The sequence below is a fragment of the Triturus cristatus genome, chromosome 1_2, assembly GCF_964204655.1.
Source record: "Triturus cristatus chromosome 1_2, aTriCri1.1, whole genome shotgun sequence".
Classification (NCBI taxonomy): Eukaryota; Metazoa; Chordata; class Amphibia; order Caudata; family Salamandridae; genus Triturus; species Triturus cristatus.
The window spans coordinates 10,649,779-10,667,352 of NC_140580.1; the positions used below are offsets into that span (position 1 = coordinate 10,649,779).

Here is a 17,574-nt window from a genome sequence, read left to right on the forward strand (position 1 = left end):
AAGCTGACTCTCTTCGTTTTAAATAATTGCTTCCAACGAAAAATATTCAGTTTTCTCTCCCAGCTCACCTGTCTTCCCCAGAGTGTCCGACAAGACTCTCTCCTATGCTTTTTACCCTATATTAGCTAGGAGGGTGGCTTGATGAACTGAATGTTTGCCACTAAATATGTGGTGATCTGAAGTTCCCAAGTTAGAGTCCCTGCAAGAGAGACTCGGGATTCCATCCTTCTTAGGTCTGCAAACTCAGTACCCTAAATAAGTTACTAGCAACATCTATTATTTATGGTGCTAAGAAACTGCACAGGTGTGCTATAGAGTTCTATGTAACCATTATTATTAGTATTGGAGGAAGGTACCTACTGGTGGCCAGAGTGAACCTCTAGGTGCATTCCTGCAACTCTCCAACATTTCCTTCTATCACTATGATGATGACGTCCCACTGTATGAGAAAGTCTTTTTTTCCTGAGAACACAGCCTCTCTGGCCCGATTACTTATAAATATTCAGTCTTACATACCCATGCAAGAACACATTCTCTCCTTATTTTCCCTCTTAATACCCCATCCTAGTGCTAACCTGATTTCAGTCAATCTATGTGTTTGATTGAAAGCCCTCCACCATGAATTGTGTCACATCTCTGGGTTTTAGTCAGATTTAAATTCTAAACATCCAAACTCGGGTAGATTCACTAGCAAAAGACAGACTCACATTATCAAAACGTACTCCTCAGAGGGATTAAACCTTTACTTCCCTGTGTGTGATTTAAACGAATCTTACGATTGTTTGTGCTGTCTAAGATTAATTATAGCAACACACTACTGGCAGGTATCCTGGAACTTCAAAACGCCACTGAAGGTTGCCAAATTGGCATAATAGGGGTTGGATGATTTTCTTAGGGGATCTAAGGTCTGAATAGTCTCCCCACCACTCAGATTAGAAGCCAATGAACCAAGTAGAAGGTGTGTTAGCTACTGTTAAAATAATAAACTTTCTTATGGTCCCCTTCATTGTAATAGACTGTATCTCAGTACAATCATAGCTGATCTATGATTCCTATGATTTATGAGGAATCTGTAGACTTTACGTTTCAGGAGTCAATATATTTTTAGAATTCCTCACTGCTTGTTGCGCTTGGACCGACCCCCATTGAAGTTCTTGGTATTACCTCAATTCATAGAACACCTTACATTACATGACAAAAATAGTGTGTCAACTGTTGTTAGATCTGGGGGTCTCTAGTTGGCAGAGGTAGGTACCACTGTCCAAATAGGGACCCTTGCTTCTAGTCAGGGTAAGGGGGATACACTCTACCCCTCCTCACCCCCGTGGTAGCTTGGCACGAGCAGACAGGCTTATCAAAGGCAATGTGTAAAGTATTTGTACCAACACTCACAGAAACACAGTGAAAACCCCACAAATGGACTCCACACCAATTTAGAAAAATAAAAGTATTTAATCTAAACTAAACAAGACCAAAACGACAAAAATCCAACATACACAGTTCAAGAATATGATTTTCAAAGAGTTCTAGGGTTTGCGTCAAAATAATCCACAGTTGCGTCAATTTTAGCCCAAAGTACCTGGTGAAGCAACAAAAGTTCCAAGCGGCAACTGAAGCGTCAAAAAACAAGCGATGCGTCACTCCTGAGACCCTGGGGAGGGGATGCGACAGCCCCGCTGCACGCAGCGGATGTGTTGCGACGAATCCGGTCTTTATGAGGAGGGAGGCGATACCTTGTGTGGATTCTGGCTCGCAGGTTTCTCCGGTCGGATGCGTCTCGCACAGGCACGATGCGACGATCTTCGGGGCGGCGACGATCTCCGGTGCGGCGACGATGCACGGCGCAGCGTTGATCTTCTTCTCTCACGGCCCCTCGATGCATTGGCTCTGCGATGATGTTCGCAGCGACGTGATGCGGTCCGCAAGCAAGCGGTGCGACGATCTCACCCAGCGACGACAGGCTCGGCGATGATACTCGCAGCGACAGGAATCTTCCCGCACCGGGGCGATGAGCTACGCAAGCGAACGATGCGTCGGTTCTTGCAGCGGCAACAGGCGCTGCGACGATCTTCGCGGCGACGGGAATTTTCTCGCACTGTCGACAATGCGCTCCGCAAGCGAGCGATGCGTGAAAATTGCAGATCTTCTTTTCTTCTTGTCCAGCTCCCCAAACAGCGGGCACATCTTCCAGAGGCCCCACAATTGGATCAAGCGCTCTAGGAAGGTCAGAACTCACTCAGCAGAGTTCAGGGGGAATCTGGAGATGAAGTCCTTTTGTTTCTGGGACTTCTTAACAGGAGGCCAGCTCTCCTCAGGCCCTTGGAGATCTCTTCAAGCAAGGGGACACAGCAACAGCAAAGTCCTTCCCCTCTCCTTGGCAGCAAAGCAACTGCAGGTCAGCTCACAAACACACAGCAGGACAGTCCTTCCTCTTCAGTCTTCCAGCTTTCTCCTTGGCAGAGGTTTCTTCTTGATTTCAGGATGATCTAATTTCTTGGGATCAGGGTCCCAATATTTATACCCCAACCCCAAAATCCTTTGTCCTCTGAGGGCAGAGGGGCCTTTGCCCAGTCCAAACCAGTTCTGGAGCACTCTGTTTACATGACTCCTTCTTTCCTTTCACAGTGCAGGGCAGAAACATCAGACGCCCCACAGGAGGTGGAGCCAGCATTGTGGAGGGAAAGCACAGCCCTGGAGCACTTTATTGACATGATTCCTTCTCTTCTTTCACAGTGCAAGGCAGAGACATCAGACGCACCACAGGGGGTGGAGCCAGCACTGTGGGGGGCAGGCACTGTCCTATTCAGGTCCCAGGTGCAACTCCTCCCTCCCATCTAGATGCAGATTTCTCTATTCAGCCCTGTGCTGACTCACCCTGTCTCCGGGAATTCCCCATCCCCCTGGAATTCCCCAGCCCCTTTCACTCAAAACTCCAGACAAGGAATACACAGCCCAGCAAAGGCAGGGTTTGTGACTTACAAGAGTGTTTTGTACGCCAGCATGAATATCTAGTTTCCAAAACTGTTTTTAAGAAGTACCGTAGAATATCTTAGCTAAGTCATTTAATAGGTTCTAAATACTGCTTTGTTTATTTGCAAGTTCGTACGTTTATACTTTTGTTACCAAAACCAAAAGGCTTGCTTCTCAAGGCAGTTCATAAAGCACCTCTTAAAGTTACACATTGCATCATCAATTCAAGATTTTTTTTTCTAACTTAGCGTTTTGTGATACGGCTACATGTTGGAATATGAAAATCAACAAATATTTAGATTATTCACCTGAATATTTTTGATACATACAATGTTTGATAATGCATTCACTAGGCAGACTTGCTACTTCTGTCCTCAATTAAACTGTACTTGGGGTCTTTAAAAGGTACACCCAATTTTATGTTAACCCTCCAGGCTCGTTCCATCTACTTCCTTAAAGATGAACAATGTTCAGTTGAGCGACATATATTCTTAGAACAATGTAGCTAACATACATGTAATGTAATGTAATGTAATGTAAAAAGAATTTATAAAGCGCAGCTAACACCAGACGGTTTCTTGGCGCTGGGGGCAAAGAGAAAGAAAACAAAACAGTCCAGGGGGCTAAGGAGATACTAGTTGTAAGCTATACAGAACAGATGGGTTTTCAAGAGAGACCTGAAATGGGTTAAAGGGGAAGCCAGTCTCAGACTTAATGGAAGGGTGTTCCAGAAGGAGGGGGCAAGGAATGAAAACCTTAGTCCTCCATGTTTTTTACGTTTGAAAGTGGGGATTTGAAGTAGAGCCAGGTAAGAAGAACGAAGGTTGCGGGAAGGGACATATGGGTGCAGAAGTGAAGAAATAAACAAGGGTCCTGTACCAACAAGGGACTTAAAAATATTACAGCCCAGTTTAAATTTGCACCGCTCAGTGATAGGGAGCCAGTGGAGAGATTTCAGAAGAGGGCGTACATGCTGATTTTTGGGTTGGTGGTAAATAAGCCGTGCTGCCTGGTTCTGGACCAGTTGGAGCCTCTTTAGTTGGTATACAGGTAGACCAACATAGAGAGAGTTGGCGTAATCCAACCTGGAGATAACAAGTGCCAGCAGAACCAGGGTAAGGGCCTCGGTGGTCAGGAAGCGGGCAATCTTACGGATTTTTCTCAGTTGAAAAAAGCTAGAGGATACCACCGCACTGATCTGTGATTTCATTGAGAGATCATCGCGGATGATAATCCCGAGGCTCTTCACTGAGCTGACAGGGTTAGGGTGGGTGCCCAGCCTGGAGGGCCAAAAGGTGGAATTCCAAGAGTTAGCTATACCCCCGACAAGCAGAAGTTCAGTCTTGTCGGGGTTGAGCTTAAAATGGTTCACCCCCATCCAGTCGCTGATGTGACAAAGAGTGGATTGAAAGTTATCGATAGACTGGGTCGTAGAGTTGATGTTGAAAACCAGCTGGATGTCATCTGCGTAATTAAACGCGGTGACGCCACTGCCTTGTAGCGAGCGGATAAGGGGGGTGAGATATAAATTAAAGAGGAGAGGGGATAAGGAAGATCCCTGCGGAACGCCACAGGTTAGCTTAACCTCATCCGCAGAAAACTGAGAGAGCCGGACCGCCTGATGGCGATTGCTCAGAAAGGAGCGGATCCAGGCCAACGCAGGACCCCGGATGCCGGCCTCCCCAGCACGGCCGACCAGAATATCATGGTCGACCGTGTCGAAGGCGGCCGACAAATCCAGGAGCACCAGGACCTGACTGATGTTAGAGTCCGCCCCTCTCCGTAGTTCCTCCATCACTGAAAGTATGACAGATTCTGTGGAATGGTTGGGTCTAAATCCAGCCTGTTGGTGGTCGAGGAACTGAGAGTCCTCGATGAAAGTGCTCAAAATGTTGGTCACATGGGCCTCAATGACTTTGCTAAGATAAGGGAGAAGGGAGATGGGTCGAAAGTTGCTCATAATTGTGGGGTCTGCCGTAGGTTTTTTAAGGATAGGCGTGACCTCAGCTCGTTTGAATGATCCGGGAACAGTGCCAGAGGAAAGAGAATTATTCAGCAGTGCCAGAGGAGGAGAGGGGCAAGCTGTAAAAGCCTCACGGAGGACTGAGGGGGGGCAGCAGTCAGTAGGGGATCCTGACGCGACCTTCTTAAGAAGGGCAAAGAATTCTATCTCAGAGATTAGAGGGATCTGGGTCAGCTGCCTAGGATTAAGAAAAGGCAAAGAGGGCTCAGGGCCATGATGGTAGGAGAAGGCTGAAGATAGAATACTGTTCTTAATGTTAGCTATCTTTTCAACAAAAAAGAGATTTAAAGAGTCACAGAGTGCCAGGGATGGGATGGGTTTAGGGGTGATCCTGTCTGGGTTTGACAGCTCCTCGACAATAGAGAACATGTCCTTGGGTTTAGTGGCGGGGCTGGCAATCTTATTTGAGAAATACATAGATTTAGTTCGCAAGACTGCTAGTTTATAGTTTTTGAGCAGAGTGGCAAAATGTAGTTTCTTGTCAAGGGCGTAGCCTCGTCGCCACTGGCGCTCAGCCTGCCTAAGGCCCAACTTCAAGGCTTTGAGATCGTCCGTAAACCATTTTTGGGCGTCGTGGGGGCTTCTAAGTTTTAGTTGTCTGTGAGGGGCCACGATGTCACTAGCTGACTCCAACCATTGTGTAAGGGCGGAGGCTTGGGTGTCAATGGATCCCGAATTGGAGGGGGTAGAGGTTTTAAGTAAGGCGTGTATTGACAGATACTTAATAATAGACATAGCACAGAGAAATAAAGTGCACCTTTCAAAAACACGACACGGTAAAGCGCTTAGCACTTATTAGGACAGAAAACAAAACAGTCGTTACCATTTGATATTTTACACACAGAGACAATATCACTATCATTATTTAGCAGCTCTGTTACTGGTTGAAATGATCTATTTTACATATCTCCTACAGGACTTCAACAACATAAAGGTAATGCTTCTCCTGTTTTTCAGACTCGATCATACGTTTCAAAGACAGATTATGTCGCAGTTCAATAGGACACCTCGCTTTACATAATGCACTTGTGTAAAACACACATAAATTATATATTTTCTTATAAAAATAAAAGTTTACAAATAATAACAAGGGTATTCTCCATCAGCCCGTGATACACAGTACATAACGTCACTTGTTTTTTCTTGGCAATTCCTTAGGACAGTCACAGAAAGGTTCATTTGAGGCTTCTTCTGGCACCAATATCTGAAGGACAGAGAAGAAAACAATTACTGAGCCAGCTCTAATAGAACAAAACAGCAAATGCTGAGACACACTAAATGAAACCTTTTACAGGTAACTTCTTAAAGTTTTTGGATTCAGTTAGAACTAAAAAGTAACACCAGGACATGACATTTTGAAGATAAAGATGCTTACCTGTAATCCTCGTTCTCCTCAGGTAAATCTCCACTGAAATTATAAGCATTCAATTCATTGGCTAACTTATGCTGGGGAGTGCCAAAGAGTCCTATTGGCACTCTTTTGAGGGGGACCAGGACTCTTTTTGCTCGTCCCAATGGCAAGATAGGTATAGGCTGCACCCAGTTGCAAGGTCACTATGGAAGCCAGCTCTGCCGTGCAGCTGCAGTAGCCGGCAATGGCAACAACTACCTTAGGCCATCAAAAACTGGTTCTGTCCTGGACCCTGGCCATGAGCGGGAAGAGACAGCAGAAGTAGCAGGGCCTGTCCCCTCTCTGTGACGCTTGCTTTATTACCCTTTCAATGCTCTATGACTGGGGCTTACGTCACATGTACAGTGATTGACAGTGCAGGATTAGGTCCTACGCTGTCAATCACACTGCACATGTGGCATCAGCTCAGGCTACAGAGCATTGTAAATATGGCCAGGAGGGACTGCAGAAGCAGCTGCAGATCTATCTATAGCAGCAGCCTCAGGCAGAAAGGACCAGACTGATAAGAAAGCATAGGGCTCATGAGGGCCACCGACACGCACAGCAGAAATTCGTTAAAAAATTCTCCTGAGTGTTTTGCCTTTGCGTGTTTACAAATGTGTGTGGAGATTGTGAAAGACTATGTGAGAGCCTATATGTCTGTGTATTTATTTACGTGTATGTGTAACTTGGAAAGAAAAGTTGTTGATTGGGCTAAACAAATTACACACACTAGACAATGTTTTGTGAAGCAATCAAGGACAACTGTGCACTGCTTTTGTTCAAAAATCTGAGACAGAACCTAATGACCACACACATCAGCGGCAACAACAACAAAAAGCGCTGCAATAAGTGCCGTACTTTAGTCCTACAACATCAGGTTAGAAGTTAAACAATGTCCTCTATAAAAATTACATCTGGTTAGATTGTACGTCTTTTAAAAATGATGCCTATGGCAAATTAGCTACGAAGACATTGATGAAAGTATGTCCAAGGTGTTGGGGCTGCAGGTAAAGAATGCCAAATAAGATGACATATTTGTTTTATGTCCTTTAGGATGTATAGCCTGAATTAATTTGCACTCATTCCTCCTCTTTTCTCAAATCTTTAGTGTAGTTTTCAGTTGTGTTTTTGGTCGATCCTTTTCTCATTGTTTTATGCCCATTGCACATGTATGGAGAGTGGTGTTCTTTTTTCTGTACCACTATAACTGAAAGTTCCTTTCTGAGCTGTCCAGATTGAATCTTGCATTCTCATTTCTCTTAAATGTGGTTTGTGAATTTAATTCTGGATGGGGATAAATCAGTATTTGTCTAAGTATGGGCATCAGTCGTGATAAAAAAAGGGAAGATGAAAAGCTGATTACTTGTAATCCTAGGTCTCCTCCCGGGGAATAATCATCAAAGTCATAAACACTGAATACACCCTCTTACCTACGGGGATCTTGGAGCATTCTCAAAAATGTGTTATGTGTATGCAATAAACTTGGTATGCAGTACTTTAAATACACATATCTGAGCCTAAAGAAATGCTAAAAATGGACAGATTACATTGAATTTTCATTTTAAAAAGAAGCCAATTACATAAAGATATGACATTAATAAAATAAAAAAAACTTACTTTAGAAGATCTTTCACAGACGATGAGTCGGTTCCAATTCATGCAGTCGGGTCGCTGCATCAAAGTCAAGCTTTGAAATTGTATCGGCACTGCGTCATTGTCGAGCCACGCAGTCGCAACCTTGGATCAGCACTGCATAATTGTGAACCTCCTAGTCAGGTCCTGTGTCGTCATCAGGCTGTGCAGGGCTGTCCTCAGATTGGCACTGCATCTTTGTGCACTGCATCGGTTGTGATCGGTGCAGTGGTGGCGATGTGTTGATTTTAGAGCAAAACAGCTGCAGAACCCACTTTTGAGGTCAAGGACTTGAGAGGCTGCTCAGGCAAGGGAGGACTTACAGATGGCAGAGTCCAGCAACTAAAGCAGAGTTGAAAGAAGTCTTTGATGGTCCTGAGACTTCAAGAACAGGGGGCAAGCCATCAAGCCCTTGGAGAAACCTGGGTTCAAGAATGTAGAGAGCAGATCCAGTCCTTCTCACTCCTAGGCAAGAAGCAGCAGGCAGCAGGCCAACACAGCGAAAGCTGTTAGCAAAGTGGCAATCTCTCCGGCAGCACAGCAGCTATTCCTCTAGGGTGTATACCCTTGGTTCAAACATTTTTAAAGCAAAAACCAACTCAGACTTCAGTGCCTGCCTTGGGGCTTCCTGACTGCGAGAAACCCCTCATTCCGTTTTGCCATTAAAGTACTGTATTTTCACTTGGTGTATTGATAGAAACCCAGAGTGATCATAAAGGAGCCATCATCTACTTCTGTTCTGAACTGGACCTAGTAATGGCTGTACTCCCACCTTGTTTGTGCTCCATAGTGGCAGACACTAGTCTTGTCGATGCTTCCGAAAATATTGTGTTAAGTTCCCTAATAGCGATTTATGTACTGATGATGTAGTCGCTGTGAAAAGGCTATGCTTGTCCAGTGCTCAATTGTCATGCTAGAATATGTTATTATCTGCTTCCCATAATATTTTGGTCTGTTGTCGGACCCTGCTTCACTGATGCCCACAGGTGAGGAGGGAAAATCATTTGATTTTAACCACTGCGCAAGTTACCAGGCATTGACTTAACAGATGCGCCAGTACCTGATTGTAAATTGACTGATTTTGCAGGCAGATCCTGCCTCAGGAACGACAATGGTACTTGAGTTACCAGGAACCTTGTTTGCACTGTGTGTATTGTTGTTGAAAGCTGTAATCTACCCTGAGTCAAAGCCAACCGGTTTGCAGAGCTCATAGCACTTGCTTGTATTTTAGCCAAAGAAAACCTGTCACTGTATGTACAGACCTCAAAGTGCCCCTTTGGGGTCATCCATGAATTCAGGCCGCTTTTGATGTAGAGGGGGTTCTTGACATCAGGAGGGACTACACCCAAAAATGGCCAGTTGTCCAAAACCTTTTAAAAGTCCAATAATATGTCAGTAAATGTAGTTGTAGTGAAGTGTGCAGTCCATCAGCATACTAATGATGATGTTTCTAAATGAAATACTTTAGCTTAATCAGCTTACAATGCTACATTGACTAAAACCGTTAATGTTATGTAATTTGTAAACATTGACTTACTTTGTGTACCTACTCTAAAAGACTTGTCTCAATTGCAGGAGGCCTTTGAAAGTGAAAAATAAACTTGGTTGAAGCAACAATGTAAAAGAAACTCTGAGGGATTGTGGAGAGGCAGCACTGGGTGTGTGGTTGCACTGACATTTCTACTCCCCAGCATTGCCAGGTTGAATCATGGAGCAACCCATGTTGGTAAAGACAGCATGGTCCATGCTGCTACAACCCATTGGCGTGCATTCTCATTTTCTTCCAAAGCCCAAAGTTATTACCAATTATGTGCCATCTGCCTTTCATTCAATGTTGGGAATGGGAACAAGGCCACCCCCACTGCTCCCCCTCCCTATTGGGGCCCATTTGTGCACATTCAAGTGGATTTCAGTTACCTAAATGTACACATTTCTCCTATGTGCTAGTTATGGTTTGTATGGTCTCAGAATGGGTACCAGCGTACCCCTGTGCACATGTGATCCCTTCACTGTCACTAAGAGGCTGCTTAGAAAATGTATTAGTAGGTATGGAGTACTGAATTGGATTAGAAATGATCAGGGGACACACTTTGTGTGCTCCGTAGTAAAGGCAGTCGGCAAACCCCTAAGAATAGATCTGCACTTTCGCCATGTCTATCACACTGAACCAGCGGGTAAGGTATGAAAGAAGTCACAGGACCTTGAAGAATTGAAGATCTTTAACGACACTCAGTTGAAGAAGCCAGATGACCTAACCCTAGCCGTTGTGCCATTGAAAATGATCTCTTCACAGAACACCAAACTGAGCCCTTATGAATCATTATGGCCGACCCACGATACTCCCTTCTAACCCACCTGTCTCACAAGCAAGCCTAGAACCTACATCTGAATAATGATACAATGTTGCAATATCGCAGAAAGTATAAACAATGAGTTTAAAGTTTTCGTTCTCAAGTGTGAGATGCCTTAGCCATGTGCCCGACTGAAGCTTGCCACTCAATTCAGCCTGGTGATCTGGTGTATGTGTGCAAATATCGGAGGAAGATAGTTCTACTGCCCGCTGGTGTGATCCATATCAAGTCCTGCTCATCACAAACACTGTTGTTAAATGCTGATTGCTGATGACGTGGATCTGTTCTTCTCACTGTAAGCAAGTTGATCCTACAAGGGGCAACGGTGCTCCTGCAATCAAGCCAGGGCCCCTGAAACACCTATGGATGCTCGCCCTGCTACAGCCTCTTAAACCACCAGCGGGATGAGACAGTTCGCAAGATGGTGTCCCGACAGCCTCTCATCATCACAATCTCCATCCCCTGTAAGCAGCCTTCTTCCACCAGACACTGAATAACGTTGTAGGTGTGGCCTGGGTATTTGCTGCTGCACGGGACATCTGGCTGGTAGTGGGATACATTCTTGCAGCAGAAAGGGGAATCAGTCCAAGACCAAACTGTGCCAAGACTCCCTTGTTACGAAACTGCTGCTCCTCTTACAAAAGCATGTTACTGTTAGAAAAATACAAGTGATCAATTATCTCTTCCTCCTACTGGTTCTGTACGCACATGCCTGCTGATGTAGGAGATAGCATCCCTTTGGTCATAGTAATGAGCAGTGTTAATGATACTTGTCTGCAGCTTCATCATCTGCGAAATTGACTGCCGGAATGTGCTGAAATTTCCTCCCATTCCTTTTCAGGCCTCAAGACGTTTAATAAACCTTTTAATCTCAACATGGCATTCACCGCTCACGTTGCAATGACTGAATAGGGATTATTTGTGAGAACCATGGAGTAAATGTGTCCAGTATTCATTCCGAGCATAATAAATGTGATTTATCTTAGAGAACATTTCTCTTGAGCATTTGATTATTTCCTGCATTCCCATCACGGGGTTCACGCATATTTATTTTGCAGGTCATAAACTTACCTTGGGCTGCATTTACACCCAGAAATACACTATTATAGCTTTTCTTTATAAAAAATATCTTGTGGTTTTAAGGCAAATCTAAAAGTGCTGTGCATTATGTCTGAAAATGTTACTTCTAGAGAATCGTTCACAGCTTCCAAAACAGTTTGCCTGGTTTCAACAAATTAAGATTTTTAAGAATATCTCTTATCAGGGCATTTAAACTAATTCTTCTTCGCTTATCCTGTGTGCTGGCCATGTGGTAATTTAAGAGAAACACTAAACCCATCCGGGACACATTTTTTAAACACCTACTTTAACACTTTACCAGATACATTATATACTATAACATGATACTTTTACACAATCTTCTCATTTTTTGGTAACCAACCTGTGTGTGGGTCCATTGAGCCATCAAAGCTTTATCAAGTAGTTGTTTTCCATATAATAAGTAAGAATTGGCTTGCCTATAGGCAGCCATTATTCTCTCAGGATTGTTAAGGTCCTTTCTAATATCTTTCATGCCTGAATAAACATATCTCTTTGGCTTGTTATTCTAGGTTGTGACCCTCAAAGGAGATCTGTTAGTCTTCCCTCGTGGGTGCTGGCTCAGGCTTGTGTCGTGCACTTTTTACCCATTGGAGGGGGGAGGTTTCACACTTCACTGGACCATTTCCCAGACTTGTGATAGACTCTGCATAGTTTTTCATATTCACTTGACAAACATCTTCATCATGAGATTTCCACTTGAGTCTCAGTTTTTGATCTGGTCAAAAAAAGCATGACCTAAGAGGATGACGTATGAAGTGACAAGTTAACATTACACTTGATTGTGATACGTGTTTGTGGTACACACCTTTTGGCAACCCCATAAATGTCTTCTTTTGGGCCTGTGTTGGATGTTGTTCATTTGGAGAAAGGTGCTCAAATAAACAAACAGTTTTATTAAGGAGGTCCTATTTGGAGAGTCCTTCTCGTTATTGTGGACATGCTGGCAAATACCACAGCTGTATTTCAGACACACATAGGGACTAATGACCCAACTTTCAGAAGATGGTTGATGAGCTGTAGACAGGCATGTGTAAGTGGCCAATTTCTGGTCAATGTTGTGTATACCAAAGTAGGGTCCCTTTCACAAGATTAAAGTGGTTGACCGACCTCAAGCTTCCAACCAGATGGCAGCCTCATTTCAGAAGACAAAGGTAAAAAGCAAAAAAGCTTTGTGCTCCTCTCAGGACACTGGTTACCTTCCAGTGTATTTGTGTACTGATACATAATTCAAAATTATTTGAAAGAAAATATATCAAAGAAGTCCATCAATCTTGGTGCTTCAGATAACAATTCTTTTATTCAGTTAACCAATTTGCGATACAGTTTCACTTCCTGGTAGAGCTCTTTCAATCATTTTTACAAATTTGCCACGTATTCCATCTGGCTATCAGAACTGGATAGGATCATGTCTGTGGCCTGGTAAAGAGGAGATGCCCTTATCATGGGTAATTGATGACTCCTCTGAAAAATGTTGGATAATGTGTTCCGTTGGGCTCAAATAGATAATATTGTGAGGTCTGGTCTACGGTTTTCAAGGTGAATTATGAAGGAAATCGGAGAGGTTGGGTACAATAAGCAAATTTATGAAATCAGCCCTGAAGAAGCAATTATATTGTGAAGCACGGTTTGGCTGCATGGTTTGGCTGCATGGTATGGCTTTTTGAGTCATTCACTATTTGCGAAAATGATTGAAAGAACACACCAAAAAGGGGAATTGTGTCAAAAATTGATTGATAGACGTTTTTTGATATATGCTCTCTGAGAACTTTGAATCATTTCAGAAGATGTTACCCTTCGTTGCTCAATTTAAGTCAGGGGTGAGGTGGAGAGCTTGGTCATGAGCTAGGAGGACCTGTGTTCACCCTACCACCAGCCCTGAAGAAACAATTATATTGTTGAAAATGGTTTGGCTGGATGTCTACTTTTTTGAATCACGCATGAGAAAATGATTGAAATCATACTACCAGAAAGTAGAATTGTATTAAAAATTGGACGATAGAATAAAATAATTACTGTCTGAAGAGGCAAGAATTATAGACTTCTTTGATATATTTTCTGTAAGAGAACTTTGAATCATTTCAGAACATGTTAGCCTTGCTTGCTCTATTTAAGTCATTGGTGACATGGAGAGCTTGCTCATGAGCTAAGAGGAGCCGGTATTCACCCAACCACCAGACTGATTCTACATTGTCACTTCAGGCAGCAGCCCAGACACTTCTGTACCCTGCTCAGGAAATAACGCCAAGTATTGTTATCATGGACCACATACAACCAGCAGGCAAAGGTTCTATCATACCTGCAGACTATTTTCAGAGCTTCAGACATTCCTCACCTGCACTGTTTCATGTAACATGCAATACAATAGGATTTAGGTTTCCAGTGTAAGGAGGGTTGTGCCTTGGAACTATCTGCATCATAGTCTTTGATGTGAATAGGTTTTTGGATGAAAAATTAGAAAGTTTTGTAGGGCAGCTTGTTATATAAATGAAAGGAGACAAAAAGCAGGATCAGATCAAGAAATGTTGGCACTATAGACAACGTGTATTTTTGTGCCCTCCCCCCTTTTTTTCATGCTTGCCTCTTTAGACCTGCTGTAGAACTCCAGGGGCCGCATTACTATAGGTGCCCCAGGGGCACAACAGGTGTTTGCGCCCACTTTGCGCCCCCCAACACTAGGTATTACAAAAGGGGGCGCATACGCTACTGCGTCCCCTTCAGTTATACCGATAGCGCTGGCGCACTTAAAGCGCCAGCTCTACCTTTAGGAGGTGTTCCGTCATTTGCATAGGGGCGTGTCCTATGCAAATGAGGGAATTCCTTTGCCTGTGCGCCCGCGTCATATTACAGACACGGGCTCAGAGGCAGCAAAAGTTCGCGGCTGCCATGGAGGCAGCGCATACGTCGTAATAGGGCGCATTGTCATCGTTTGCGCCCAGCTCAAACAATGACAAAGCATAATACGGCCCCTGTTGGCAGTGCTTGTGCCATAACCAAAAAATGGATCCTGGAATTAAGTATGTGTGTCCCATGAAGATAAATGGCATTTACAAATGAAAAAAGATAAAGCTGTAAAGAAAAGGCAGCCATTTTTGGCCACACTTGCTGGCACCTGCTCAAGTCACCACTCCAAATGTCTGTACTGTGTAGTATTGTTGCAAAGTCATTCTGTGTGCCCTGTGCACCCCCATTTTTTGCTGACTGATACTGTTGGTAACTGACTCTGACTGTCCCTGGGCTCTGCCTAACCAGGTCCAGTGCCAGTGCTATTGTGAAAACATAGTGAAAACACGCACATACATACACTATATATTAGGGTACACTTATAATTGGCATGACCTACCCTATAAGTCCCTTTTACAAAATAGGGCAGGGGGATTAAAACTACCTTTAAGTCCCTAGTATATAATAGGGTATGGCTGTTTAGAGGCCAGCAGCCCTTTCTGCACTTGCATATGTGCACTGCTGAGAGCCTAAGGTCATTTTAAAAGCAGCTCTGTGTTGCAGCACTGCTTTTAAATGTAAATTGTGCCCAAATTTGACTTTGGTTGTAGGAACACTTAAAGAGTGAAAAACGACAATGTGTTGGCATATTAGTTACCTTCAGGGCCCCCCCCCCAGGTGTCCCGGGACGGGAGATTGGTCATGTCATTTTAACGAGAGCCCTTATAAAAGATGTTTTATCTGTCCTGGGGATAGACAAATGGCACATTTCACTACCCTCATTCTAGTAAAGTGCTTCCCAGAATCGACTTTGATGCTAGGAGCACTGTGGAGTGAGGATCTATACTATTTTTGCATATTCAGGACCCCTAAAATCTCCCTAGGTGTCCCACGGGTGGGGGGCCATGTAGCTATAGCCAGGGTCCTTATGAAAGATGCTTTATGTGCCCTGGTGTTGGTGAAATGCTCATTTCATTTTCCCCATTGTAGATCTCCAGCCACATAGGATCACATTGCAATAGTTTATTAATGCATAACTATTTTTAGGAATTAACAAAATATAATTTAAGGACTTAGAAAAATGGTATTGCTAAATCCAACAATATGCTATTGTTGAATGTATCCTAAAATATACAAAAAAGTAGTTATAAGACTTTCTTGATTGTAAGCCAAAATTCAGCCGTCTTGCGCTCTTCCTTGATTGGTCAAAGTTAACAGGATTAGCCAGACTTCTATGGTGAAGTGATAAGTGGAACACCCAGTGAGAGGCTATCTGGGTGAGAGAGCTCTGCTACACAGGAATACCAGAGCAGGGGGGGAGGAGTCGTAAAGCATGGAGCTTCAAAGGGGAATAGGACAGGTAGAGAAGGCCAGGTCCATCTATCCTCTAGGCCCTCTGACCCAGCCAGATGGCAGGCTTAAGGCAGGAATTTGCAGATGGTAGGGGAGGAGAGCTATGGAAATGAGCCATACTGGAGATTGTTTTAAATAGTTCTTGCTCCTCTGCTGGGATTTCAGCCATACTGAATTTTGAAAGAAACATGCTTTCTGTGAGAAGATTATGCCACACTTTGGAGGAAGTGGTCATGCTCTGGGATGTTGCCCTGCACCTCATTAGACAGAAGTGCTCTCCCGCTTGAACCCAGAGAACACTGAACACATATGTGAGAGGTGCAGAGCCTCTCAGATCTGCTGCTTGAAACTAAGAGAAGAGGAAGGCTTGCCAAGCTGGAAATTTGATTTGCACCATCAGGCCCTACATTCTGACTGACTCACCGGCTGCATTATCTGGTACTGCAGCCCTTTGGATGTACCTTGCTTCAAGAGGAATAAAGAGTGGACTCCCTGCAAGCTACAGGTTAGCGGAGCTCATCTGGACCATCACCACCAAGAATCCCCAGCCTGGAGTGTGTACAGTGAATTGGTAAGTGTTTTGTCCAAGTGGATTGTGGGTTCTGAAGTTCCCAACTTTCAAGGACCATCATGAGGATTCCAGACCTTTGGATTGTGTTTTGGACACTTTGGACCACCAAGAGGAACTTCAGGAATAAGTTCCAGAAGTTTGGAGCAACTTCGGAAAAAAGCTCCATAAGGGGAACGACCCAACCGTGAGAGTCAAGCAGGCCACATTCAAACACGAGCCGACCTGCCCTGCTGGTTCATCTCGCGAACAAAACTCCAGAGGACCGACTTCCAGAGTTTGACTGGGAACTCCTGGGAAAGCAAGACAGCGTACCCTCATTGAACCCAAACTGGTTAAGAGCATCGAGGGACCCCGGCAGAAAAAGCTCCACAAACGTTTCTAAGTCTGAATGTTACAACTCGACTGAGGCCGACTGCAAGCGGTATCTGACAAGGGCTCCATCGCGATTGGCCTGAAACTTTGACTTTGCCCCAGTCGATCGCGACCATATGTCCCAAGGTGGCATAATAGATTTCTAAGTGTTATATAATGCAACATCTTCACAAATTCATATCTCCGGTTCCCTACATTGGACTTTTGTCATTTTGGTGTTATTTTAAAGCTAAAAAAATCACATTTTTATGAATTGGTGTGGGGTTTTTATTGTGTGTTGTGTCTAAATTATTTACAGAATTGGTGTTTTTAAATGCCTTACATACCTGTTTCTTAAGTTAAGCCTGCCTGCTCACAGCCAGGCTACCAAGGGTTGAGCATGGAAATGATTTACTGCGACCTATTCTGATCTCTAGATTGTGTCAAAGGACTTATTGCCAGTGGTTGATGCATATTGACCACTAGTAATAACGCACTTTCCAACAAGCATGTTCAAAACAATTGACCATTTCTAAAGAATTGCCTACATCGCAGTAAAATGTCACCATCTGTGATTTGTTAACATTTGTGTCATCCTTCCTATTTTCCATACTACAGATAGTTGAATTGGAAATGATATTCTCAATTGGAGAGAATCCTGTGTAACTTTGCATTGCAATTTTTAACAATTGTTTGGGAAAACAACTACAGCCTCAATAATTGGGTGTGGGTCTCATGCACTGGAGGAAAGTCTTAATCAATATTTGTAAGGCTCACATCCTGGAGCACAGTCTTGCTTGTTGTTTGTAAGTCTGAATTCTTGGCCCATAGTCTCACTTATTTGATGCAAGATCCATGCCACGTTGCATTGTCTCAGTCATTTGGTGGT

General features: G+C 43.8%; 1 protein-coding gene and 1 long non-coding RNA gene across 3 annotated transcripts in view; one reads left to right on the forward strand and one right to left on the reverse strand.

Annotated features, from left to right (window-relative positions):
- LOC146866628 (uncharacterized) overlaps positions 1 to 12,370 on the forward strand; it is a 29,620-nt gene extending 17,250 nt beyond the window's left edge. For both annotated transcript variants that reach the window (XR_014960253.1, XR_014960258.1), the window contains 2 exons: positions 6,152 to 6,287; positions 9,594 to 12,370. This is a non-coding gene — a long non-coding RNA (uncharacterized LOC146866628). The remainder of the gene's footprint in view (positions 1 to 6,151; positions 6,288 to 9,593) is intronic.
- LOC146866629 (uncharacterized) overlaps positions 1,345 to 17,574 on the reverse strand; it is a 465,524-nt gene continuing 449,294 nt past the window's right edge. The window contains exon 3 of the mRNA XM_085600076.1: positions 1,345 to 6,197. Within this exon, the coding sequence (XP_085456202.1) occupies positions 3,605 to 5,728 (2,124 nt within the window). The 5' untranslated portion in view covers positions 5,729 to 6,197 and the 3' untranslated portion in view covers positions 1,345 to 3,604. The remainder of the gene's footprint in view (positions 6,198 to 17,574) is intronic.